The 27,118-nt window shown below is 38.7% G+C and overlaps 1 protein-coding gene across 4 annotated transcripts in view; it reads right to left on the bottom strand.

Moving 5' to 3' along the window:
* MELK (maternal embryonic leucine zipper kinase) overlaps window positions 1-27,118 on the bottom strand; it is a 98,610-nt gene that overhangs the window by 6,589 nt on the left and 64,903 nt on the right. For 2 of the 4 annotated variants that reach the window (XM_060609305.3, XM_060609307.3), the window contains exons 12-18: window positions 26,046-26,177; window positions 22,084-22,206; window positions 16,927-17,158; window positions 13,493-13,589; window positions 11,710-11,878; window positions 3,027-3,130; window positions 124-651 (exon numbers count right to left, since the gene is read on the bottom strand). In XM_060609305.3, the coding sequence (XP_060465288.1) occupies window positions 474-651; window positions 3,027-3,130; window positions 11,710-11,878; window positions 13,493-13,589; window positions 16,927-17,158; window positions 22,084-22,206; window positions 26,046-26,177 (1,035 nt within the window). In that variant the 3' untranslated portion in view covers window positions 124-473. Of the gene's footprint in view, window positions 1-123; window positions 652-1,607; window positions 1,694-3,026; window positions 3,131-11,709; window positions 11,879-13,492; window positions 13,590-16,926; window positions 17,159-22,083; window positions 22,207-26,045; window positions 26,178-27,118 lie in introns of those variants that run through there. The other 2 variants (XM_060609308.3, XM_060609309.3) reach the window with 2 other exon arrangements.

Raw genomic sequence — 27,118 nt, 5'->3', positions numbered from 1 at the left:
TTTCTGCCCAAGGCATATTTGATAACAGATAAAACATCTCCAAATAGTCTCTACTTAATTGTCAGGAAGCCATTTGAGGTTTTATTTGTATCAAAACCAAATACAAAGAAAAGGAGAAGCCTGCCATATTCACAAATGATTTTATTCAGAAAGAAATTACACATTAAAAGGAGACATAGTTGAGAGCTTATTTTCACATATGGAAGTGAATCTAGGAAAGTCAACAGTTATTAATATACAAAACCACATGATTAAAAAAGACAGTAATAGATAATGACAGATGGGCTTGCCTTAGACTCATCTGCAAAATATCTTTTGTTTAAAAACAAAAAGATATTTGTCTTTAAGACAGCTCTTTAGAAACAAGTCTAGAGTTCCAATGGACTTTAAAAATCAAACCAATCATACCATTCTCCACACAGGCTGTATCACACCCATATTCATTCATCCAGCAGGGGTAAACCAGCCAACAATTATACCTTGCAGCTAGACAGGATGTCTTCCACTAATCTCTTGTAAACCCAGGCATCACCCTTAAGCCGCTGCCTCTTGATACCCACCACGTCGGGTTTCTGAAGCTGGCACACTTCTAGTTCAAACTGCATTGTCACTTTACCAAAGTCTGACTGTGTTTGACACTTCAGTGTATACCTATGAAAACAAGATAAGAAGCCAGTTAGTAGCAGAACCATGAATATTCTGTATAAGAAATCTCTAAGCCCATAGGAGGCCAGTGGAGAAAACGAACCATTATTTCATTAAGCAATATCTTACTGCTTACAGTTTCCAAATGACTTAGCTATACCTTAATCATGGAGCATGACTAGTGTTTTTGCAAAAGCTGAACTAAGATCTTAAGAAAGAATAAAGATGAAAGGCTTTACCAGAACTTTCTCTTGTCCAAAGAAAAGCCTTCCTTTCATAGCTACCAATGCCATTTACGCTCAAGAAATCTTCTGGTCTTCCTTATGCAACTCTTTCAACAGTGTAATCCATGAACAGTAGGCCATTTCCACAATGTTCACAACAAAGGAAAGCACGGGGAAGATTAAGAATATTTTTTTGTGTGCACCTCATCAGAAAATTCTTTCATATAAATAAAGCTGAAGCCACCAACCTGTCAGAAGGGTGTGTGTTTCTGAGGTTTTTCTAATAGTAATAAGAGGTTATGATCATTACACTTTATGGCAGAGTTATAACAGAAAGCCCATGGAGATGGTCCATTTCCATGGTTGAAACACATGGTGTGTGTGTGTGTGTGTGTGTGTGTGTGTGTGTATAAATGAAATTAGAACTGCCATATAACAATTCTGAAAATGGAAAAGCCCAGGCCAAATGAAGCCTTAAAGACATCTTAAGACTTAAGAATCAGGTATGTTCCTGCAAAGTTACATAAATTGAATTCATGTAAATCAACTTTTTAATTAGTTTGCAAAATATTTTCATTTTATTTGTCTTACTAAATAATAGACAACAGGATCAATTTTAAATATCAGTTCCCTAAATATGTGGGGCGCGTGATTAGGTACTGTTCCACAGAAGCGTGGAGAAATTACTTGTATCTGTTATGTATTTGAGGTTTTACAAAATATCATTCTTTCTCTTACTTAGTTATGTGTTTGGGGTCTTCATCTCTTAAAAATGAGCAGTCATCATCAGACATGCCAAAAGAAGTATTCTGTAGTTAAGGTTCCTGACGGGAAGATGAAGCATAGGGCAATTCAGTCATATGGAGAGAAAAGCCAATTCTTCATGAATGAAAAAAGATAATAATAGAATATACCTGAGATTAGTAACATCACATCCCTGAAAAACTTAGCTTTTGATGTTCTTCTTTGTCACAAAGAAGTTAAACAGAAGAGATAAAAAGGGAAAAAAAGGGATCAAGGCAGACACTTTGCTGTTGATGAGTAAGTTAGATGGATAAATTATTGGTTAACAGCTAGTTGGCGATCTGATAGAAAGATCACATGCTGAAGGAATTATTGAAGGCTTTCTAATATAGATTTGGCTAGAGGTTCTGGACCCACCGCTAAACTGCAAGCGTGAAGAACGGGTCAGAGCGAGTTATATGTGTTCTGATGATGCCTAAAGAAGAAAGCCAGGGTCCAGGTAAGGAATGCTTACCAACATGTACAGATAATGAAAAGTAAAATTACTTTTGCAAAAGATTGTTTCTTAAAATCTTCCTCTAAACTGAACATCTAGTTAAATGTTTTTTATTGAACGTTGAAATCTAGTTAAATGTTTTTTATATCAATTAGTGGCTCTTTTTATCTGCCTCAATAATGAAATTTGAAAGACATAACTGGAAATACTTAGAAATATGAACATCTTAGGTAACGAGAAGAGGTCTGGCCATTCAGACCATGAGATCACAGCCACAGAGGCTTTGCCGGCAGCTCACTGAACGGTGGGAAAGAGTTAAGGTGAAATAATTTCCTAAAATGGTGAAAACCCAGTCCTGTCCAACAGCAAGTCATAAACGAAAGGATTCTATAAACCCCTGATTGGTCTGAGGTGTCTCGACTGGAAAAAAAAAACTGGAAGGAGTTCAGATTTTTCCTATTTTGAAAAGTCTAATTTTGAAAGTGGTGACAATATGGCACTAGCTCATACAAAACCAAAGAAGCTAAATTATGAACAATGACACTGCCATAAGAGCTTTTTTGATGAAAATGAGGTGGGAAAAAATTTTTTTTAAAAAGAGAAGAATCAATACATGTCTTCTCAAAGCTCAAAAGATATCAAGTAATAAATGCAACAGCCTTGGGGCGCCAGGGTGGCTCGGTCGGTTAGGCGTCCGACTTCGGCTCAGGTCATGATCTCGCGGTCCGTGAGTTCAAGCCCCGCGTCGGGCTCTGTGCTGACAGCTCAGAGCCTGGAGCCTGTTTCAGATTCTGTGTCTCCCTCTCTCTCTGACCTTCCCCCATTCATGCTCTGTCTCTGTCTCAAAAAATGAATAAACGTTAAAAAAATGTTTAAAAAAAAAAATAAATGCAACAGCCTTTAAGTGTGCTTCTTACCCCTTTTGTACAAAGTCAACATGCTTCTTTGGAAGAACAGACATTATTTCATTCAAGAGTTGATCTGGATTCACTAGTTTGGTTGTAGTCACATTATAGTGAAGCTTAAAAAAGAAAAAGAAGGGGTATGAAGTAAATCTTTACATCAACACAGACACCATCCTACCTAACTCAGAGATCCCAAAATCATTATAGCACCAGTTCAAATGGAAGCATTTCCAGAAAAATACTGAATTTACAACCAATTCTTGGTAAGCTGGAATAAGATGGCACTGGAAAGCTTGGAGAAATTAACTTTCACTAGCAAGTACATCCATATCATCCTATTTAACTTTTCATCCTCTTCTCCCACCAATTTTTTTTAATGAAATACATAAATATTAATTAACATCTATCTGTTTGAGCTTTACTTGTTTCTCCCTTCTTATGCTATGCCAGAAACATTAATTGTCCTAAGATGTAAAATGTGAGAGATGAAACAAATGGCCCAGGAAATGTGGTTTGAATATATACCTGACCCTTGAAAAACGCAAGGGCTAGGAGTACTGACCCTTCATGCAGTTAAAAATCCACGTGTAACTTTCGACTCCCACAAAACTTAATAGCCTGTTGACCGAAAGCCTTACAGATATCATAACAATCAGTTAACACATATTCTGTATGTTATGTGTATTATATTCTAAGTTTGTACAATATAATAAGCTAGAGAAAAGAAAATGTTAAAAAAATAAAAAGGAAAGGGGGAGGCTGGGTGGCTAGGTCGGTTATGCGTCCGACTTTAGCTCAGGTTCTGATCTCGTGGTTCGTGAGTTCAAGCCCCGTATCGGGCTCTGTGCTGACAGCTCAGAGCCTGGAGCCTGCTTCAGATTCTGTGTCTCCTTCTCTCTCTGCCCCTCCCCCACTCATGCTCTATTTCTCTGTCTCTCAAAATAAATAAACGTTAAAAAAAATTTTTTTTTAAAAGGGAAGGGAACATATATTTACAGTACTGTACCATATTTATCAATACTGTAAGTTTACACTGTTTACAAGATGAATCCTCTATCTTCTATTAGTACCTACAAAAATACTGTTTTATATGATACAAAACATGACGGATGTTACATGTATTACTAACACTAGATATCAAAAATGAAAAGATAATATGGAAAAGAAATTCATATTTATTTACAGGTGTATTTATTTATTTACTCATGCATTGATAACGAAAAACCAGCAGTATGACTGCTTCATGGTAGCCTGGTGTAATCAATATGATTGCTTCACAGTAGCTTAGCCTACACACTAATGAATAAATGGTTATAAAATTTTATGGGATACAGTAATACAGTCACATTCATAATACAGTATTAGAAACACTGTTACATATATTTTTAAAAACACCTACTGGTGATGGTAGGCTGATAAGCAGTTTCTCCAAAGACAAGAGAAGCATACTGTACAGTAATGTTATTCTTTGAAAACAAAGTCACGAAACAGTAAGAAAACTAACACATTATTAATTTTATATTAAATACCACTCACCTTGTGTCTAAGTAAAGATAGGCTATCCACTTCCATATGAGTCTTGCACACAAGGTTCTACATGAGGAACACTCAGGTAGTGATGATGATGGCACAAAAACGTCTCCTATGGCTCTTGTCATACAGTTACTACACGTTCACATGACACACACACATACACCACAGGTAAGTTTATTAAGTGTATGTCATGGTGATTATTTACTGCTCATCAGGTAGAAGTGGATCATCATAAAGTCCTTCATCCTCCTCTTTTTCATGTTGAGTCGGCTGAGGAGGAGAGGTTGTTCTTGCTGTCTCAGGGTGGCAGAGGTGGAAGAGGCAGAAGGGGATGAGAAGGGGCAGGCACACTTGGTGGAACTTCCTGGAAATACATTGCAATTTCTGTCTGACTTTATGCTTTTTCATTTTTCTAAAAAATGTTTCTGTCCGGTACCAATCCTCCTCCTATCATTTGCTTCAGTTTCAGTGCCCATATCATAAAAGGCTCCATGTCATAAAAGAAGTAAAAAGTAGTCCTGAATTATCAAAACCCTTTTGCCAGTTTGTCTAATGTCAATTTGGTTTCTAGCACTGCTTCTTCTACACGTTCTTCCTCATCATGTCACTGGTTCAGATCACTTCTCTCCATCAACTTATCTTCTGTTAATTCTTCTGGCGTGGTGTCTATCAGCTCTTGACTTTCTCCCCATATCTTGAAGCCCCACAAACACCCTTTTTTGCCATATCCACAAACTCTTTCATAATTTCTCTGTTTGGCTCTGCCGTAAACCCTGTGAAGTTATGCACAACATGTGGACAGTTTTCTCCAGCAGAAATTTGTTTTAGGCTTAGGCTTTCATGATTTTTCTGTTACAACAATGGCATCTTCAATGATGTAATCCTTCTAGACCTTCATGACATTCTCTTCCATAATGCTGACAACCCTTTCCATAGTACTGTGTGTAATGAGCCTTAAAGGTCCTTATGACCCCCTCTTCTAGAGGAGGAATTAGAGATGCCATGTCTGGGGACAAGCACACCACTTCGACACCTTCAGTGTTGATCTCATAGGATTCTGGGTGGTCAGCGGCATTGTCCAATATCAAAAGAACTTTATTTTTTTTTGTTTTTTGGGGTTTTTTTGGTTTTTTTTCAATATATGAAATTTATTGTCAAATGGTTTCCATACAACACCCAGTGCTCATCCCAAAAGGTGCCCTCTTCAATACCCATCACTCACCCTCCTCTCCCTCCCACCCGCCATCAACCCTTAGTTTGTTCAAAAGAACTTTAAAAGGCAGTCCTTGGGGTGCCTAAGTGATTCGGTCGGTTAAGCATCTGATTTGGATTCTTGATTTCAGCTCAGGTCATCATCTCACGGTGGTGAGATGGAGCCTCACGTTCAGCTCTGCACTGAGCATGGAGCCTAGTTAAGATCGATCCTTCCTTCCTCCCTCTCTCCCTCTCTCTCTCTCCTTCTGCCCCTCTCCCCTGCTCTCTCTCTAAAAATAAATAAAATAAAATAAAAAAATTAAGGCAGTCCCTTACTGGCAAGGTACTTTTTGACTTCATTGATGAAATCTATCCAGAAAGAGAGTTCTTATTGTCTATATCTTCTTGTACAACCAAAAGATTGGCAGTTGATGGTCATATTTTCCCTTCAAGACTCAGGGGTTAGCAGCTTTATAAGACAAGGGCAGTGCTGATCATAAACCCAACTGCATTTGCATAGAATAGTAGAGCTAGCCTATCCCTTCCTGCCTTAAAGGCTAGTGCTTCTTTTTCTTCCTTACTAGTCAATGTCTTTTGTGGCATTTTTTTTTTTTTCCCGGAATAGGGTAATTTTGTCTGCTATTCAGGAAGATATTCTTTTTCCTCAATGATTTTCTTAATGGCATCTGGGAACCAGTATCTACTGCCTCTTGGTCAGCAGAAGTTGCTTCTCTTGTTATCTTAACTTTTTTTTTTTTTTTAATGTTTATCTTTATTTTTGAGACAGAGAGAGACAGAGCATGAGCGGGGGAGAGGCAGAGAGGGAGACACAGAATCCGAAGCAGGCTCCAGGCTCTGAGCTGTCAGCACAGAGCCTAATGCAGGGCTCGAACTAGTCAACTGCGAGATCATGACCCAAGCCGACACTCAACCGACTGAGCCACCCAGGCGCCCCTTATCTTAACATTTTTTAAACCAAATCTCTTTCTAAAATCATCAAACCATGCTTTGCTGGCATTAAATTCTCCAGCTTTAGATACCTCACCTTCTTTTTGTTTTAAGTAGTCATAACATGACTTCATCTTTTCTCAAATCATATAAAGCTTATAGGTATGCCCTTCTTACAGCAATCCTACACCCACGTTAAAGCTGCATTTTCAATACGAGATTTAAAAAAAGTATTTTGCAAAAAATGCAAGGTTTTTGTGCCTGTTGGCATAGCTGCCACAATGGCTTCATGAGCTTCCCTTTTCTTTTTTTTAAACAATGGTCCTTACACTGGATTCATTTATCTGGAAATGGTGGGCAACCGCAGCCACAGACATCAATCTATGGTACATATCAAGCAATTCAACTTTTTCTTGTAAAGTCATGACTTCTCTCTGCTTCTCGGGAGCACATCCAGCATCACTACTGGCACTTCATACAGGTCCCCTGGTGTTACTCAAGGTGTACAGCATTGCGCTACACGTGATTTATACATTTTAAACGTATTTAAATGTGAAAAATATGCAAGAACCACAAAAGATCATTTTTGACTGTGATATGCAATTCACTGAAGGGACCAATTGCTCACATGGAGACGATTAGCATCACACGGCGTTTTTAAGCAGATACTCACAACACAAGCTCACCGCAAGAGCAACAGAAGAATAGCTACGAAATTATTACAGTAGTAAAGCATATTACAGTTGATTTTATGCAGTTATGATTTAATACTGCATCTTTAAGTTTGTTTACATTTCTCTCAACTGTGAATGGCACCATGTACAGTATGTGTTTGTGTGCATAAGTTATGATAAATTTTAACTTTTTATATCTGTTTATATCTTATGGTAGGGTAAATGATCAAATAGACTAATATCTACATATCTTTTTCTTAATTTTTTTGATATTTCTAGGCCACGCCGTTTTTGAGTTTTTCCAAATTGTTGCAAGTCCCCCCCAAATTTTCCCAATATACCTGTTTAAAACAATATACATGTAAGTGACCCATGCAGTTCAAACCCATGTCATTCAAGGGTCAACTGTATTTTTATTTAGTATTTATATATTTGTTCCAATCTGATTTAGAAAAACATAATCAGCAAAAACTAGTAACATATAGTTTCTTTAAAAGTGAACTTAAGATCAGACTCCTGGGTAGCTCAGTCAGTTAAGAGTCTGACTTCAGTTCAGGTCATGATCTCACAGTTCATGGGTTCAAGCCCCACATCAGGCTCCGTGCTGACAGCTCGGAGCCTGGAGCTTATTTCAGATTGTGTGTCTCCTTCTCTATCTGCCACTCCCCTACTCGCACTGTCTCTCTCTCTCTCTCTCTCTCTCTCTCTCAATCTCTCTCTCTCAAAAATAAATGTAAAAAAAAATTAAAATTTTGAGTCCAACTTCAGCTTAGGTCATAGTCTAACAGTTCATGAGTTTGAGCCAGACATTGGGCTCTCTGCTGTCAGTACAGAGCCCACTTCAGGTCCTCTGTTCACCTCTCTTTCTGCCCCTCCATTTGCACTCACTCGCTCACTTTCAAAATAAATAAATAAACAAATTTTAAATAAATAGACTTAAGATTTTAAAAAGCTAGTCCTCCTGATTGTGTTGACAGTTTCACAGGTGTCTATATAATGCCAAAGTATATTAATCACACATTTTTAAGAGGTACAGGTCATTTATTTAGGTCAATTATACCTCTATAAATCTTTTTTTTTTTAAGAGTCAGTATAAAGAAAATACCAGATAAATAGCAGTGCAGGTGATATGCCCATCTGCAGGTGAGTGTTCAATGACCAGAGTTTAGGGACCCAGCTTCAAGTTATAAAAGGAACAAGTGGCACAGCTATGACAAGGACCCTCTGTCTGCTGGGTCCCCATCCAGGGCTGTTTCACCAAACTAAATTGGCTTTGTCAAGATAATAAACAGAACACTTCCAAATACAATTTAAGTGATTCCTTGTGTAAAATAAAGAATTAATCTGGGGTGCCTGGGTGCCATCCAACTCTTGATTTCGGCTCAGGTGATGATCTCATGGTTTGTGAGATCGAGCCCCATGTCAGGCTCTGCACTGTCAGCATGGAGCTTGCTTGGGATTCTCTCTCTCCCTCTGTCTCTGCCCCTCCCGTTTGTGCACATACTCGCTCTCTCTCTCTCTCTCTCTCAAAATAAACATTTAAAAAAATGAATCCTAATTTATCTGTTCAAATTTCAGATTTTTTTCAACAATCTGTAAAAAAGCCTACAAGAGGCTTAACTATACATGATCTTCATCTTAACAAACTAAGGTGTTCTTTGTACCATCCTTCTAACTTTTCTAAGTTTATAATTTTTTAATGTAAGAAATAGGTAGAAGGGCGCCTGGGTGGCTCAGTCGGGTAAGAGTCTGACTTTGCCTCAGGTCATGATCTCGCGGTTTGTGGGTTTGAGCCCCGTTTCAGGCTCTGTGCTGACAGCTCAGAGCCTGCTTCAGATTCTGTGTTTCCCTCTCTCTCTCTGCTCCTCTCCCACTTGTGCCTCTCTTTCTCTCTCTCAAAAATGAATAAATAAACATTAAAAAATAAAAAGAAGTAGGTAGAAAAAATGAAACAAATTTCCTAAAGCGAGGCCTGCAGTTCTGCAAAAACTTAAACCATTTAAAAGGGTTACAGATCCAAAGTTAGATCAAGTTTCTGATGTTAGATGTGTGTTAATGAGGACTATGGTTCTGCTACATTAGGGTTAAAAATGCTCAACATGGATGATAATTTCACTCAACACTGGAACACCTTTGGTATGCCTGGGTGGCTCAGTCAGTTGAGCATCTGACTCTTGATTTAGGTTCAAGCATGACCCCAGGGTTGTGGGATAGAGCCCCATATCAGACTCCACACTAAGCATGAAGCCTACTTAAGATTCTCTTTCTCTCTCTCTCTCTCTCTGTCTCTCTCTCTCTCTCTGCCCCATTTCCCCACTTGTGCATATGCTCTCTCTCTGAAAAGTACAGCATAGGGAATACAGTCAAAAACATTTTAATAACATAGTATGGTGCCAGATGATAACCACACTCATCATGGTGAGCACTGCATAATGTACACAATCATGAAGTCACTATGTTGTACACATGAAACTAATGTAACATGGTATGTCAACTATACTTCAGTAATAAAAACTAAAAAAAAAACTGGAATACCTTATATAATAGAGCATTTCACGTATATTTCACAGAGGCAGCTTTATTTATGCATCCCGGCTCTATGAAGGTGCTGGGGTAGAAATTATCTCCAGTTTTTACAAATAAGGAAATTGAGGCAGGCAGGGATAAAACGACTTATCCAAGCTACAAAGTACGAAGCTGAAGCTAGAACTCAGGCTTCTCATTCCCAATCTGTGGTTTTTCTCCTACATCCTGGAAGTAGTGGAGAATCCCTGGAAAATCAACTAACATCTTAGCAGTTCCTACTGGAAAATGCATTCAGGGGCCAACCAATTTACACAGGTGAACATTTTTAGGGTATTATCCACTAGTATTTGACAACTGCTTAGCTTCTCAATAATGTATATGATTGGACATGTTTCCTTAATTTTCTTTATCTAATGTTTTTCAGGAAAATGGCACTATGGTTTTCTTAATTTTTTTTTTTTAACGTTTATTCATGTTTGAGAAAGAGACAGAGCGCAAGCAGGGGAGGGGCAGAGAGAGAGGGAGACATGGAATCTGAAGCAGGCTCCAAGCTCTGAGCTGTCAGCACAGAGCCCAATGTGGGGCTCGAACCCATGAACCATGAGATTATGACCTGAGCTGAAGTCGGACACTTAACCAACCGAGGCACCCTGGCGCCCCAGCACTATGGTGTTCTTGATCCCAATGTCAGTGTTTGAAATATTTCATAACTGTCTCCATCTACAGAAATCTTAGAACAAAAGAACAAAATATACCTAATAAACAGCCATATGCAAAACTTTTCAGTACATTATACAAGTTCAACAGGCAACAGATATTAATGGATAAGTCCTATCTTCTTCCACTTTAAAACAGGACATATCTGAATATTCTCCCCGGAAGCACACTTCTATCCAACAGCTCATCATTTTCCTTCCCCAAACAGGCCCAGATTTGTCCCAAATGAGAGTCTCAGTGCAAAACCTGAAGAGACCCAGTCCCCAAATCACAGAGAACACTACCATCTCCTCTTCCCTCCTCTTGGAACATGTTTTTATTACAGCACAGAGTAATATCCCTGCCTGTCTTCACTGCCACTCTATGAGATCCTCAATGACATGGGCTATGTCATTTCCAAGTGGAGTCTTATTTATACCTGTACCTCTTACTTCCCCCAAACAAAAATGTCATTCATTAGATGTTTGAAGGAATGCTCAGAGAGAATCCAAGAGAGTAAGAAGTATTTTATATCTACTAATCACTTCTTTTTCCTTTCCTTTCCCCATTGAACATATTGCCCATACCACTGACACATTAAGCCTTTGAAGCATGACAGGACTATCAAAGTTCCAAACCTCTTAGGCCTGTGAGGACCTCTCAGCCTACCTTCCCAGTGTGCTGCTCAGTATTTTCTTCACATACACCACACTCAAAGTTCAAATTCACTTCCCATGCATTCAAATATTTTGTGAGGGCCTACAGAGATATCCATGTGTCAGAGACTCTTCTACATGCCAGAGATATGACAATTAAGCTCAAGTCCCCATCCTTAAGGCAGCTCTCAGTTCCTCCATATGCCCCATGTTTCCCTGCCTCCATATTGCCTCTGTGATTAATCTCTCCACTTGAATATTTGGATTATAGTTATTCGCTCCTTGGAAAGAGCAAGTTTGTATAATTTACCTCTGCATTCTCAAAGCGCACTGCATCAAAACGCATAAAATAAAAAATCATTCATTCATTCATTCATTCATTCATTCAGTACTTCTCTTGGAAAAGAAAAATAGTCTGGTTAGCAGCCAGCTTCTGAAATCCATACTAAAGAATTCCAGTGCACTTACCTTTAGTCTTCTTGGCCCATCTTTGGCAGAGCCCTTCCTTCTGCTCCTGGTAAGCACAGTGATAACCTTATCCAACCCCCTTTCAAGGCTCCCAAACACTTTGGTTCCTTTTCTTTTTGGAGTATCTTCTACGTGTGCTTGGTTGAGATCCAGTTCCACTGAGCGACATCTTAAAAAGAAAAAAAATCCATGAGTAAAACTGGGCCTCCTGCCAGTCGGGGCTGTCACAAGCCGTTCAAGTATGCCAAGGCGAATGCCAAGGCCAGTCCAGCTCACTACTCAGGAAGCACAAAAGCCATCTCCCACTGGAACACAGCCATCACCCCTCCCCTCAGCCAACTGCCCCTTGGCAAAACTATTTTTCCCCTAGCTTTTTTAAAAAAAATATACAGAAAAGTTGGGTGAAGAGTACAATGAACCCCATATATATATCCTCTTAGATTCAACAGTTGTTAATGTCTCACCACATTTGCCTTCTCTACATATATAAATGAATACATTAAATATATGCACATTTTTGCTGAACCATCTAAAGGTAACCCATCTGAAGATACTATGAGACTTCACTCTGAAACACTTCAGCACACATACCCAACAAACAACGACATTTTCTACATAACCACAATACCATCAAGAAAATTGATAATAATGCCACAGTACTGTCTAATATCTAGTTCACAGTCTAATTTCCTCAACTGCCCTCAAAATGGATCCTTCTTTAAAAAATAGCTATTACACTGGGGTGCCTGGGTGGCTCTGTCGGTTAAGCATCCGACTTTCACTCAGGTCATGATCTTGCAGTTTGTGGGTTTGAGCCCCACGTCGGGCTTTGTGCTGACAGTTCAGAGCCTGGAGCCTGCTTCAGATTCTGTGTCTCCCTCTCTCTCTCTGCCCCTCACCTGTTCACACTCAGTCTCTCTCTCTCTCTCTCTCTCTCTCAAAAATAAATAAACATTAAAAAAAATTTTTTTTAATAAATAAAACATAGCTATTATAGGGGTGCCTTGGTGACTCAGTTGGTTAAGTGTCTGATCATGCCCCATGTCATGCTCTGTGCTGACAGTGTGGAGCCTGCTTGGGATCCTCTCTCCCTCTCTCTCTTCCCTGCCCCGTCCCTGTTCATGTGCCTACACTATCTTTCTCTCTCTCAAAATAAACTTTAAAAACATTTAAAAATAAAAATAAAAAAATAGCTATTATAGACGATGAGGGGCGTCTGGCTGGCTCGCTCAGAGGAGCATGCAACTCTTGATTTCAGGGTCGTGAGTTCGAGCCCCACACAGGACGCAGGGATTACTTAAATAAATAATATAAACATTTTTTAAAATTAAAAAATAAAGACAATGAAGGGACGCCAATGCTGCCAAACTGTCCATGTCCATACAAGAGGGATGAGTTTTCTTTGACACACCAGTTGGTATCTTTACTATATGAAGAACTGCTATCAGTGGATGTCTACACTCTACCAGGAGAAGCATCAGAAAAGATGGGCCTCAGAAAGGGGACTATGTGGATGGGGCCAGAGCCACTGTCTTCCCAAGCTGCTGTACGTTAAGATGCCAGTCCTACTGCTGAAGAGTTTCAGATTTCTTCCCCATGAGGAAGGCAGCAACAACAGCTACAGTAATGGCCATAGGCCATCCGCATTCAGCTAGACATTTCTGCAGTCTCCGACATAATTTACACAATGGCTTGTTACCTTAATCAGGCTGATCATACGTGAAAAAAGAAAATCTGGCTACATATACTAAAGATCAAAGAATCTAAAAAACAGAACACTTACCGCCTCTCAGGGCTAATGACACCTGTCATTAACTTCTCTGTTCCTGCTGAATTTATTGGCATTTTAACAGGAGTTTCTTTCAGGCACTGGTTTCTGGCTATTAGAAAAACAACAAACACAAACCATATGTAGCTGACATATTATGGTTTCAAAATTTTTGTCAATAATGCATACATCACTTATTCATTGACTCAGAAATACTGTAATCACTTGGCCAGTGGTGTTAAGGCTCTACTTATTTAAAGAATTATTTCCATGTGATTGATAATAAAAACAAAATCATTTTGGCTTTGCATGTGTGGCTCTTCTTTTCCTTCACTGCAAAACCGAGTCCATGATTAAAATTTTATTATAAATATTATATGACAAATTTAAATAGATCATATAAATACAGATTTTATGACTACTGATTCTCCTTTCTATAAACAAAAGTCAATCTGTATTTATACAAGGATCCAATTTGTGCTTTTAATTCAAAATAGTATTGAGAGGTATTCATTCAATTCTTTGCCCTATTCAACTCCTGTTAGGCAAAGAGAACAGTCCCCATGAAGGCTTGACAAAAGCTTTAAACAGTGTGAGCTTTTGTTATTTTTATATTCTAGAATATAAATTCTATTCTAGAATTTTGTGTTTCATTCTAGTAGGGTATTTGTATCCAGATAATTTGTGACAAATTCACAATAACAAATCTGGTTACCACTATTTAGTTAACTTTTTGTTTATGATCTAAAAGTTACATACCCTTTAGAGGGAACAACACTTTATAACAAGCATATGATATCAAGTTTTTAAGATGATATTAAAGATTTTGTTTTGTTTTGTTTATGACTATCAGGACTATTTTCACTGGTTCCATGAGAACAAGAAAATAGTATCTGAAAATATTTTCATCTTTGTATACAAGGAGTATCTACTATTATACATAGTTACTCGTTGATGAAGTATTGCTGACTGTATTGTACCAGATTAAGAAAAGTGATTAATGCTTATGTGAAAAATGACTCAGATGAAAGAAAGTAAAGTACACAGCACTAATGGAAGCTATCAATCAGGGCTTTAGCCAGTAGCTTCTGTAGGTGGCTCTTATGTTTAAAGAAAAATAGCCAATAATAACTTTAGACCAACACAATCTTTCTCACAAACTGAGAGGAAGTTTTCTATGCAAACTGATGATACATTAAGATTATAAATTCCAAACTATCCATGTTTCAAAACTTTCAGAATTACATAAAAAGTAAAAACACACAGGGCGCTTGGGTGGCTAAGTTGGTTAAGCATCCAACTTCAGCCCAGATCATAATCTTGTGGTTTGTGGGTTCAAGCCCCGTGTCGGGCTCTGTGCTGACAGCTCAGAGCCTGAACCCTGCTTCAGATTCTGTGTCTCCCTCTCTCTCTCTCTCTCTGTCCCTCCCCCGCTCACACTCTGTCTGTCTCTCTCTCTCTCTCTCAAAGATAAACATTAAAAAATTTTTTTTTAAGTTAAAAACACATACTCAATAATAGAAGGAACTATAAGCATCAAAGGCTTAAAAAAAAAAAAAAAGCCCTCTGGGGCGCGTGGGTGGCTCAGTCTATTGAGCCTCCGACTTCAGCTCAGGTCATGATCTCACAGCTCGTGGGTTTGAACCCCGCATCGGGCTCTGTGCTGACAGCTCGGAGCCCGGAGCCTGCTTCGGATTCTGTGTCTCCCTCTCTCTCTGCCCCTAATCCGCTCACAGTCTGTCTCTGTCTCTCTCAAAAATAAATAAACATTTAAAATTTAAAAAAAAAAAAATCCCTCAATGAGTTAAAGTCCATCTTATCTCCCTACCCAACCCCGATTCACAAACGATACTGTAGCTATATTAACAAGTAACAGAAGAGAAATACCCCATTAGGAAAAAAATGCAATAGCAGCTACTACTAGTAACATCCGACCTTAATATCCAAATGTTACCTCACTGAACCCTCATAATAACCCCAGGCAGCTATACATACTTATCACACCAAACTAGCTAGCTTCACAATTCTGGGGAAAGTGTTGTTTGAGCTGATGAACGAGAGAATGCAATTAACAGAATAACAGAACTTCCAGTAAATATTCTGACAAAGTTGATCATAATATCTTTACAAGAAGTAAAGCTCTGGAACTGGCTATCAGGCCCATTAGCAAATTAGAAGCACAATGGCAGGACATGATTTAGCAGCACTTCACATGGCAAGGTCTTGGAGTTTGGGTTCATTAGACTCTTAACATAAAACAAGAGTAGGTTACAATTGCTAGAAAAAAAGGCCAAAAAGGTTTAGGAGTCATTTTAAAAAGTGACTTGGGGGCACCTAGGTGTCTCAGTCAGTTGAGCATCCGACTCTTGATTTGGGCTCAGGTCATGATCCCAGGTTTGTGGGAACGAGCCCTGTGTCAGGCTCCATGCTGAACGTGGAGCCTGCTTAAGATTCTCTCTCTCTCTCTCTCTCTCTCTCTCTCTCTCTCTCTCTTCCTCTCCCTCTCTCTCCCTCTGCCCCTCTCCCCCACTCACGATCATGCTCTCTAAAAATAACAATTTTTTAAAAAGTGACATAGACTAGATCACAATAAATAAAACCCCTTCAGGCTCTCTCTAATTCATTCTTTCTTTCAACAGATATGGCCCCACTATATACCAGGCACTGGGCACCTACTAAGTACCAGACAATAAAGACAACCCCTACCATATACTATGCCATGTTGCAAAAATGGCAGACAGAATCTCTACTCTCATGATGCTTACAGTCTTATCCTGATGAGACCCAGCACTAGAAAACTGCGTTCAGTTCTAGGAACTGACAAAATAGAATGTGCCTAAATGAGGCCAGCAAGAAAACACTGAGGTGTCATAAAAGAAACCACTTAAATAATTGGTGATGACTGAGCTGATAAGGAAACCAAGGACAATGAGAAAGTTGTAATATCTGGACGCAGATCTAGATCTCTAGAAGGACATGACTATGAGTGCTTCTGAAATATGAGCAAGGGCAGGATCAGATACCAGAACTAGAGATCCAGATGAGTGAGATCTCAGGGCTCAGCAGAGACTTCAGTTTTAGTCACCATAAGTGGGGGCAAAGGAGAAAACAAAGTCTAAATCTGGATATATGACCTTGGGCAAATCACTCGTCTGAGCCTTGTGTTCTTCAGCTGTGAAAAAAAACAGGTTCGGATGAAATGAGCTCTAACTTGCCTTTCGGCTTTGATATTCTATGATGCTATACTTCAACTTTACATATGTGAAAAAGAGAAAAAATATCAATAGAAGTTGACTAATATGTTTTCATTTCAACCAATGCAAATAATATAGGATAAAAAAAGCATAAATTCCTGAGGGCAATGCTAGCCATTTCCGACCTATTCTGTGCTTAGATGGTAAGAATAGAATTTGAAGGTACTTTACCACTGATCAGTATATAGCAAATACCTTTTGAGGGTGTAGTGTAATGATTTGGTGTGGAGAGTATTTCTCTCTTATGCTGGTTCTTATTAACTGGAGTCTTTGGCTCAGGAAATACAAAGCACTCATCATTCTTTACAGCAGACTTAGGCGTATATACATTCTCTTTGTTCTTTAATTTATTGGCAGATGCTCTGCATAATACTGGAGTTAATGATTTAGATTCCAGACCATTTGATTCTGTCCAATGCTTGGCAAACTGGAAAAAAAAAAGTTACTGGATAAAGCACAATGAAGAAGAAGAAAAGTCAATTTCTCTACAACATGCCTTAATCATTTGCAAATTACCATGCACCATTTTTACTAAAATGAAATACTCTCAAAAGGATATTATTGGCAATACCAGGAAATTTAAAAATGTATATTCAATTCTCTTTAGTACACGTAGATCACTTTAGTCTGTTCTACTGACAGATCATTTTCAACATGTTTTAGGCTGAGTGTTAAATCAAACACACCCAGATCTCAGGCAATACTGAGAATGGTCACAATTAAATCCCTGAGGAATTGTTTCCCATGCCTAGATTCCCATGGTTTGTCTCTAATGTGTACCAAAAACTAAGTGTTTAGTGATTACAGCAGAAAAACCATGTTAAAATACTCTTAACAGAAATGTTGCATACAAAATATTTTTTAATCATTTTGGATTTATGGTTGAGCTTGCAAAAAAGTAAGGAAAATCCTCAGAGGCTAAACTAAGAAGAGGAGCATGAATCCAGAGATATAATAAAGGCTGAAGCTGTCCATTGCTCTAAGGCCATCTACCTACCACCTGGGATAACCGGCAGCATGGACGTTAACAGCCATGGAAGCCTTAGGCCTACGCAAGGTGGTAAGTTAGAACCAAAGTGCTCATGAAAAGCCAGAGGGGGCTATAACTAAAATGAAAGGCAGGGTGGGGTGGCTCAGTCAGTGAAGCATCCGACTTCAGCTCAGGTCTTGATCTCACGGTTGCCCCATGACCACCACGACAAGGCTTTGTCAGGCTCCCTGCTGATAGGACACAACCTGCTTGGGATTCTCTCTCTCCCTCTCTCTGCCCCTCCCCCACTTGTGGTTTCTCTCTCTCCAAAACAAATAGACTTAAAAAACAAAACAAAACTAGGGGCACCAGGGTGGCTCAGTCAGTTAAGCCTCTGACTTTGGCTCAGGTCATGATCTCATGGTTCATGGGTTCGAGCCCCACATCAGGCTTTGTGCTAACAGTGCAGAGCCTAAAGCCTGCTTCAGATTCTGTGTCTCCCTCTCTCTCTTCCCCTCCCACTCTTCCTCTCTCTCTCTCCCTCTCTCTCAAAAATAAATAAACATTGGGGTGACTGAGTGGCTCAGTCGGTTAAGCGTCCGAATTCATCTCAGGTCATGATCTCGCAGTTTGTGAGTTCGAGCCCCGCGTCAGGCTCTGGGCTAAGAGCTCACAGCCTGGAGCCTGCTTCAGATTCTGTGTCTCCCACTGTCTGCCCCTCCGCTGCTTGCACTCTGTCTCTTGCACTGTCTCAAAAATAAATAAACGTTAAAAATAATTAATTAATTAAACATTAAAAAAATTATTTTAAAAAATCTAAAATCAAACTGTGAATTAAATATAAATCCGCCCTGTAAAGAGGACAGCACAACAATGTTGTCTGTCCTAGGCTTAACTCTGGAGAAGCAAAATTCTCCTTTAATAATTTGCAATTTTAGGGACCAAATTCATACTCTCTGCATGGTCCTATATGCATTCAAGGAAAATACAATCCCTAGCTCTTAAAAACCATTCCAGAGAATAAAAAAGGAACACATCCCAATTCATTTTAGAAGACTACTATAATCACAATACCAAAATCAGATGGATGGAATAGAATGCAAGTAGAGGAGAAGAAAGACTTTCATGCATTATTTGACATTGTTCTATATTGTCTAAATGTTTTACAAGATGAATGTATCCATGTATAATGTCTGTAATAATAAAACTAAAATTTTCAAAAGAAAAAAAGACTTATATGAGACAGAAAACTATAGGACATTTTCATTTAAGAACAAAGAAGCAGAAATTCTAAACAAAATATTAGCAAACTAACCCCAGCAGTGTATTAAAAAGGTAGTAAACTGGGCTTCTATAAAGAATACAAGACTGGCTTAACATCATAACTATTGATATAACATATAACAAACTACATTATTTAATGTAGTTAATTATATCAACTAGTGAAAGAAACAAAAATAGATGATTTTCTCAATAGGTATTTTCTACAATACAGATTCATGACTTTAAACAAATCTTAGGGATGGATGCCTGGTGGCTCAGTTGGTTAAGCGTCCAACACAGGCTCAGGTCATGATCTCGCGTATTGGTGAGTTCAAAGTACCGCGTCAGGCTCTATGCTGACAGCTCAGAGCCTGAAGCCTGCTTCAGATTCTGTGTCTCCCTCCCTCTCTGCCCCTCCCCTGCTCACACTCTGTGTCTCAAAAATAAACAAACACTATAAAAGAAAAATTTAAACAAATCTTAGCAGACCAGAACTAAATGAAAAACAGGTCTTAACTTGAAAAAGACAGGGTGGGGGCGCCTGGGTGGCGCAGTCGGTTAAAGCGTCCGACTTCAGCCAGGTCACGATCTCGCAGTCCGTGAGTTCGAGCCCCGCGTCGGGCTCTGGGCTGATGGCTCGGAGCCTGGAGCCTGTTTCCGATTCTGTGTCTCCCTCTCTCTCTCTGCCCCTCCCCCGTTCATGCTCTGTCTCTCTCTGTCCCAAAAATAAATAAAAAACGTTGAAAAAAAAAAAAAATTTAAAAAAAAAAAAAAAGAAAAAGACAGGGTGGGAGGTGCAGTGGAGAGAGGAAGGCTGACAAGGAGAAGGAGAGTGAGGGAGAGTGGGAAGGGGAAGGTTTAAGAGGGAAAGAGAGAACATACATCATACTTAATGATAAAAGAAGTATTCTTTTTTACAACTTGGAAAAACAGTGTCTGCTATATTGCTAGGTCTACTAAGTGCAGTAATAAAAAAAAACAAAAGATATTAAAGGTTTAAGAATTAGAAAGGAAGAGGGGTGCCTGGGTGGTTCATTTGGTTAAGCATCTGACTTTGGCTCAAGTCATGAACTCATGGTTCATGAGTTCGAGCCTCGTATCAGGCTCTGTGCTGACAGCTCAGAGCCTGAAGCCTGCTTGGATTCTGTGTCTCCCTCTCTCTCTGCCCTTCTCCTGCTCACAGTCTCTCTCTCAATCACTCAAAAAAAATAAATAAATAAATAAATAAAATGTTAATAAAAGAATTAGAAAGCAGAAACAAAACTGCCACCCATAGATGATATATTTTTGTACACAGAACACTCAAAAAAATACACAGACACATTATAAGAATTTAAGAGTTTAGGAAAGTTACTGAATATAAGATCATTCACAAAAATCAATTTCATATCTATACACCAGTAACAGATACAAAACTGTGATTTTAAAAGACCTACCACTCCCAACAGCAATAAAAAAATAAGAGTATTTAGGAATAAATCTAATAAAAATATAAGACCTTTCTGGGGAAATTTATAAAACTTTATTAAAAGCAATTAACTAAAACCTAATAAATGAAGAGATATACTATGTTTATGGATAGGGGGATTTGAGGGTCTAGATTTCAATTTTTCCCAAGTTGAATCTTAAATTCAATGCAATTTCAATTTTTGAGTGTATGTGAAGTTTGTCCAAATGATTCTAAAATGTATATGGAAATGCAAAGGGACAAGAGTAGCCAAGACATTCTTAAAGAAGAATTGGCCAACCAGAGAGAAGAACTATTACAAAATTAAAGTAATTAAGATGTGTAGTACTGGTGAAAAAAAATCAATAAAACAAAATATAGCCCAGAAACAGATACACTCCTATGACAACTTGATATATGATCAAAGCACCACTGTAGATCTGGTGGTGAAAGAATGGACTTTTCAATGTAGGAGATGTAACTTAATACTCACCAGATTAGCAAATATTTAAATATTAAAATATTAAATAGCCAAAAATATCAAGTATTAATAAATATGTAAAGCAATGGGAACAGTCTTCTACTTCTGGTTGAAGTATACTTAATAAAACCACTTTGGGGAAAAAACTGGCATTATCTGTTAACGCTGAAGATACTCATTCCACTCCTAAGTATATATATGGTAGCACTCTTACACATATGTAATAGGGGCCCTGCTGCACACAAGAGTTAGCCTAGCAGGTCCTGGATGGAAGCTAGGTAACCCAGCTTTTAGAAAATTCCCAACATTGTTGGGATAAGTTTGTTTGTATGGCTGGAGCACCAAACCCTGCTGTACCAGACTGTACAGACTACAAGCAGTGTGATTTATGATGAATGACAGCTTTTCTTCTAGAAGTCTAGAATTTCTGTGATTGTGACGAATTCCACCAACATAGAGAGCCTGTGTAACCAGCCCCAGTAAAAACTTTGGATTCTAAGTCTCTAGTGAGCTTCCCTGAGTAGAAACATGCACACCTGCTCCTGTATTTCACTGCTGTCAAAGAGAGTGCACTCTCCGTGGCCCCCTCAGAGAGAGTGGAGGAATAACATTCACTGTACATCTAATAAGTTCAACAAATGCCAAATAAGATTAAAAAAAAAAAAAAAAGATTATCAAAAGGAGAAGAAAACAGATCAGTTGCTACTCTGAGTTGGGGGGAATAGGGAGTTGGCTACAATGAGGGACTCTAGGAGAGGGGGCAACAGAACTGTTCTTGATTTTGATGGTGGTCACAGGACTGTATGCATTTGTCAAAACACACAGAACTGCACACTAAAACAGTGTTAACAAATAGTTAACTATATGTAAGCTGTACTTCATTTTTGGAAAGGGGGAGGGGAGGGGAAGGGAGGGCAGGGGGAAAAAAGACAAGCGAAAAGAGGAACAGTAAAGTGCTCTAAAATGGAATCTTGGCTTTGTTCAACTTAGAAATAAATGGCTTCCCTTTTGTTCATATTCCAACAAATCTCTCATTAATGTCTTCAATGGCTTAGGAATTCATTAAATTTGCAAGCACACACCCAATACCGTATATTACACAGACTTACTATACATACTCACATTAGAGTCTAGATGTTTTTATAATTTAGGCAACATACACTGCTTTAAATAGTAAAATAAATAACCAACCTGTGGTGTTTGTGGGGTGGTCACACCTATTGATGAACTGTCTCCACACCAGTCATAGTCTATCAATCCAGCCACATCATTTTCATCACTTGTTGTCATATCTTCTAGACTCAGATTCTTTGACTATTCAAAAAATAGAAGAACTCAGAGACAACGCCATCATGGTTCAATTTTTAAAAGATTATGTTCAAGGCACAGGGCAAGGCCCTGGAAGCAGAAACAAATCAGATAGTATACTAAAGGAGCTCACTGTCCAGGACAGAAAACAGGAAGTCAAAAAATGCCAACACAAATTATGAGGAGAATCTCTGACTCTCAAACATGTCTTGGAACATGTTTACATATATACTCTTTAGCCAAAGATAAATTTGGCTTTATTATCAGATAATCACTATAACACCAGAGAAACAACTCGACTGCAAATCTACAAATAAAAAAGCTCTGGGGTGCCTGGGTGCCTCAGTCAGTTAAACATCCGACTTTGGCTCAGGTCATGATCTCATGGTTTGTGAGTTCAAGCCCCCCATTGGACTCTGTGCTCACAGCTCAAGCCTGGAGTCAGCTTCGGAATCTGTGAATCCCTCTCTCTCTGCCCCTCTCCTGCTCACTCTGTCTCTCAAAAAATAAATAAATGTTTCAAAAAAAAAAAAAGCGTTCTAACAAAGTAGAAAACATAAAAGAAATGACTTTGAAATACAGGTTTCTTTTTTTGCAAATACATGCAGAATATGTAGCAATTTTTCCCAGTAAGAATAAACTAGCTTTAAGACAGGTCTCCTGGGGACAGAGTATTTGGGGTCCTGTGCTAACAATACCCCCACAGTCATTTATCTCCCCCGCCTCCATAAACTAAGGGTATACTAGACACACCCTAAATTCTAAGACTATGGAGTGTAATTGGATCTTTTATTTCTCCCTCCTTCCATTTCCGAAATTCAACATCTAGTTAAGCCAGCCAGACAATTTTACTTGAATTTCTCATACGTCACCATTTACTTTCCAGTCCCACTGCCACTGTTCTAATTCAAGGACACATCTTCTCAGACCTGAACTATTCAAACAGACAGTATGGTCTGTGCCACCAGTGTTTCTACCCTCTCAACCAGGGATGACAGAGTTCTCCAATTATCATCAACTAGAACTGGCTACATGGAGTGCTAGCCGGAGAAAAATACTAAAGCTAAATCTAGGCTCAGTGGAGAAAAGTAACGAACGATGGCCATCCCGAGCACTGCCATAGAGAGTAACAGCACACACACATCCCTAACTGAACAAGTCTATATACCACTGGATACATTTTTCAAAATTACAGTCCTGTCAAGTGACTTATCCTATCTTGCTCAAAAATCAATGGTTCCCATTACATATAGCATAAAGTCTAACCCTTCTGACATGGCATTTCAAAGCTCTCTACAATCTAGCTCTCACCTACCCTCCCAACTCACTCCCTCCTTCTCTTCCTCTTACTTTCGCCCTCTTGACCTCTCAATCTTTAGCCAAACCAAATCTTTAACCAATCTGATTCCTGGATCAGACTGTATTATTGTCTTGCTGAAAATGCCATCTGTTGATTAGCAGTTCAGGATTACTTACTTTCTTATAAACAACACCTCAGAGAAAAAAGGGTGATTCTACCTAAGGGGAGAACAGTACAAAGAAACTATGTTTCAAGTTTTAATGATTTGCATAAAAAGCAGAAAATAACCCAAAATTTTATTTCTACACTATTGCTTATTATTAAAATATCTACCTACCATAAAAATTGATTCAATAATGCCCAAATAATTACACGATCAGGGTCAATGCTCATTAGTTGAAAGAAAAGAGTAAGTATCTTCCCAGATACTTGAATACTTCATAATTCTTAGAAGCAGGTGAATTGAGATTGGGCCAATCCAGATGTAAGAAAATTCAATGGCTTAGGAAAATATCTCAGAACTGTTAACAAAGGTGTCATAAATGTAAAAATTTTGCTGAAGTTTATTCTAGGTACAGACTTATCTAACGCCATTCTGCAATTACCTTGATCAGAAACAGAGTTCATGATTTTGTGTTCTCTTTGACCCCAAGATCTTCACTTCAGTCTGAAAGTTTAAAGGGTCTGGAAATGTGGGCAGGATGAGTGACAGGACAACTCACGGAGTCCATGGGTAAAAGATCTGTCTGGGCATGGTGTATTCACCAATCCAACAAAACTCTCCAAGAATAGACTAGAAAACCATCCCAGGAATGACATTATTTCACTTCAGAGATCCCTTTACACTTTTAAGTGTAGCTCCTGGTACTTAAAAAAAAAACAAACCCGTACACTTTTAAGTAAAGCTCCTGGCACTTTTAGTGCTTAGTTTGGCCAAAAGACCAACTAGGGAGGAAAGGAGAGAGGCAGAGACTGACAGGGTCTGGAAGGGACATAAGATTCCCTATACCTGCAGCACATGATTGATAAGTGCCATAAAGAGAGATCTAGGGGCGCCTGGGTGGCTCAGTTGGTTAAGCGACCGACTTTGGCTCAGGTCATGATCTTGCAGTTTGTGAGTTCGAGCCCCGCATCAGGCTCTGTGCTGACAGCTCAGAGCCTGGAGCCTGCTTCAGATTCTATGTCTCCCCCTCTCTCTACCCCTCCCCTGCTCACGCTCTGTGTCTCTGTCTCTCAATAATAAATAAACATTTAAAAAAAAAAGAGAGAGAGATCTAAATGAAACATTAAAGGAATTCAGGGAGGTCAGAGGGAGATTTAACACAAGATCATGAAAAAGGTAGCTTTTCTTTTGACATAATTTTGAGAGGCAGAGAAATAAAATCACCTCACACATAGTCATTTGGGCTATACTGGATTAAATAAAGAGAGCTAACTACCTCTCTCTCTGAGAATAATAAAAGTACAATTTCCTAGTGCTAGAATAATTTAAATTGCAACCTAAATTAATCAGACTGATTATATTCCAAAGTTCCCACACGCATCCAGCAAAGGATTTGGAAGGCAGTATTTTAAACCATGGGAGGTAACAAAAACTCAGAAGATAGAGACTAATGGGAGTTCTTAGGAATGACATGGTGCTTCCAAAAATGTAAAGCTTCTCCATCATTCTAAACACTCATGACAAAGAAAAATGAGACAAAAAGGACAAAAGTAGAAAAAATATGGTCACAACAAATTCATACAAGGTATTTGAGTTATATGAGCTATAACTATTGCTCAAAACAAAAACCTAAACCATCAACATAAATGAGTATCAAAATATTCATTAAAGTATTTCATGTCATATAAAAGACAATACATCCTATTTTCAGAAATCTTACTCCCAATAATTTTTAAAAATTTTTATCCCCAACCCAATAATACAAGTGTCCTTTAAAAGCACTTGTATTAATTATATACATAAATTATATAAATAGGGGCACCTGGGTGGCTCAGTCAGTTAAGCGTCCAACTTCGGCTCAGGCCATGGTGTTGTGGTTCATGAGTTCAAGCCCCGTGTCAGACTCTGTGCTGATAGGTCAGAGCCTGGAGCCTGCTTCAGATTCTGTGTCTCCCTCTCTCTCTGCCCCTCCCCCGCTCACACTTTGCCTCTCAAAACTGAACATTTAAAATAAATTATATAAATAAACACACCAAAAAAGAATGGAAAGTCATAGTCAAATAAAACTATATTATCTACAGGGAGTAGGTTTATGCATAAGTTCTATTTTCCTTTAGCTTATCTGTGACTTAAAATTCTTCTACAACAATCAAAAATTATTTTTGTGAAAAACAAAGGGGAAGAGAGGATTATTTCCATGCCATGTTAACTTTGAAATTTTTAGAGTTCAAGTTCTGAATTTCCCATTTTCCTCACCAAAAATATCTAAATCATAAAATGTCTTGCCTCTGGCTCCTTGACACCAGTGGTGGACCCACTCATGAATGGAGCAGGCGTGAGGCCAGAGCAGTCGGTGTTCACACAAAAGGTTCTAACATTTACCTTGGTGTTTGTGAACGGGGTATCACTGGCTTGTCCACAGGAAAAAGAAGGAAGCCTTAAACGAACTGGTTTTCCCCGAGCCTTCTTGGCTAGCAGCAGAAGATAGGTAGCTGTGAGGTGATCATACTGCCACTGGAAAAAAGAAAATCAAAGTTCTTTACAAGATGAAAGTTGTTTTTTGAAATAATGTTTTATTTTACATTAACTTTTTTCCATTCAGAAAAAATAACCGTCCCTTGCACCGTGTCTCCTTCACTCTCTCATACACACAGACATAGACACACACACACACACACACACACACACACACACACACACACACACACTTTCCACTCCCCAGAGGGAACCACTTTTAAATACTTTAAGCTATTTGGTCTATGTTTCTATGTTGCTTATAATTTAATTTAAATTTAATGGCTTTAAAATTTTTCTTCAGCTTCAGATATTATCTATGAATTTCCTAGTATGGAAAATAAGAACTTTCCTTCCTGCCCCATACATTCTTCCTCCCTGTATCCTCCCACTATAATTTTATGACAATTTTTAGTTAAATCAATATTTATACTACTATGATTATGTAAATAGTATTCACAACTAAGTAAGGGTAATGTTCGAAATATTTAATTGGTACCCTGACTCTAAGCAATTAGAACAGAGGCTGAGAGTGAGTAGGGTCCTGGGGGACCTGTGCCATGACAATTATTAACCTTTTAATCACTGGGTTCCAGGGGAGACTGGAGGGAGGTGCCCACGGGACCTAAGGGAGGTAATGGGCTACGGGGAGGGCACTCGTAGCAGTTCTTTACCAGTGAGGATATAAGTATTCTAATATCTTAACAACCAATATGGAATTGCACCTAAACCATGCAGGGTACTATCTTCGCATTTCCTTCTTTAATATCTTGGTTTTTCCTGAAGTTAAATAAAAAAGAGGCAGTTATTCGTCTTACTAATTCATCTGCACACTCTCCAGCACTCTTCACCTCCCCTCAACATGTCCACGTATACCAGCCGATCTGGCCCCCACTCCACTGCCATTTTGGAGACATTCCACCTGATGTGTGCATTCCATG

The sequence above is a fragment of the Panthera onca genome, chromosome D4 (assembly GCF_046562875.1).
Source record: "Panthera onca isolate mPanOnc1 chromosome D4, mPanOnc1 haplotype 2, whole genome shotgun sequence".
In the NCBI taxonomy this organism is placed as follows: domain Eukaryota; kingdom Metazoa; phylum Chordata; class Mammalia; order Carnivora; family Felidae; genus Panthera; species Panthera onca.
The sequence above is the reverse complement of the archived record's forward strand: the minus strand, read 5'-3'. Positions and strand labels throughout refer to the sequence as shown.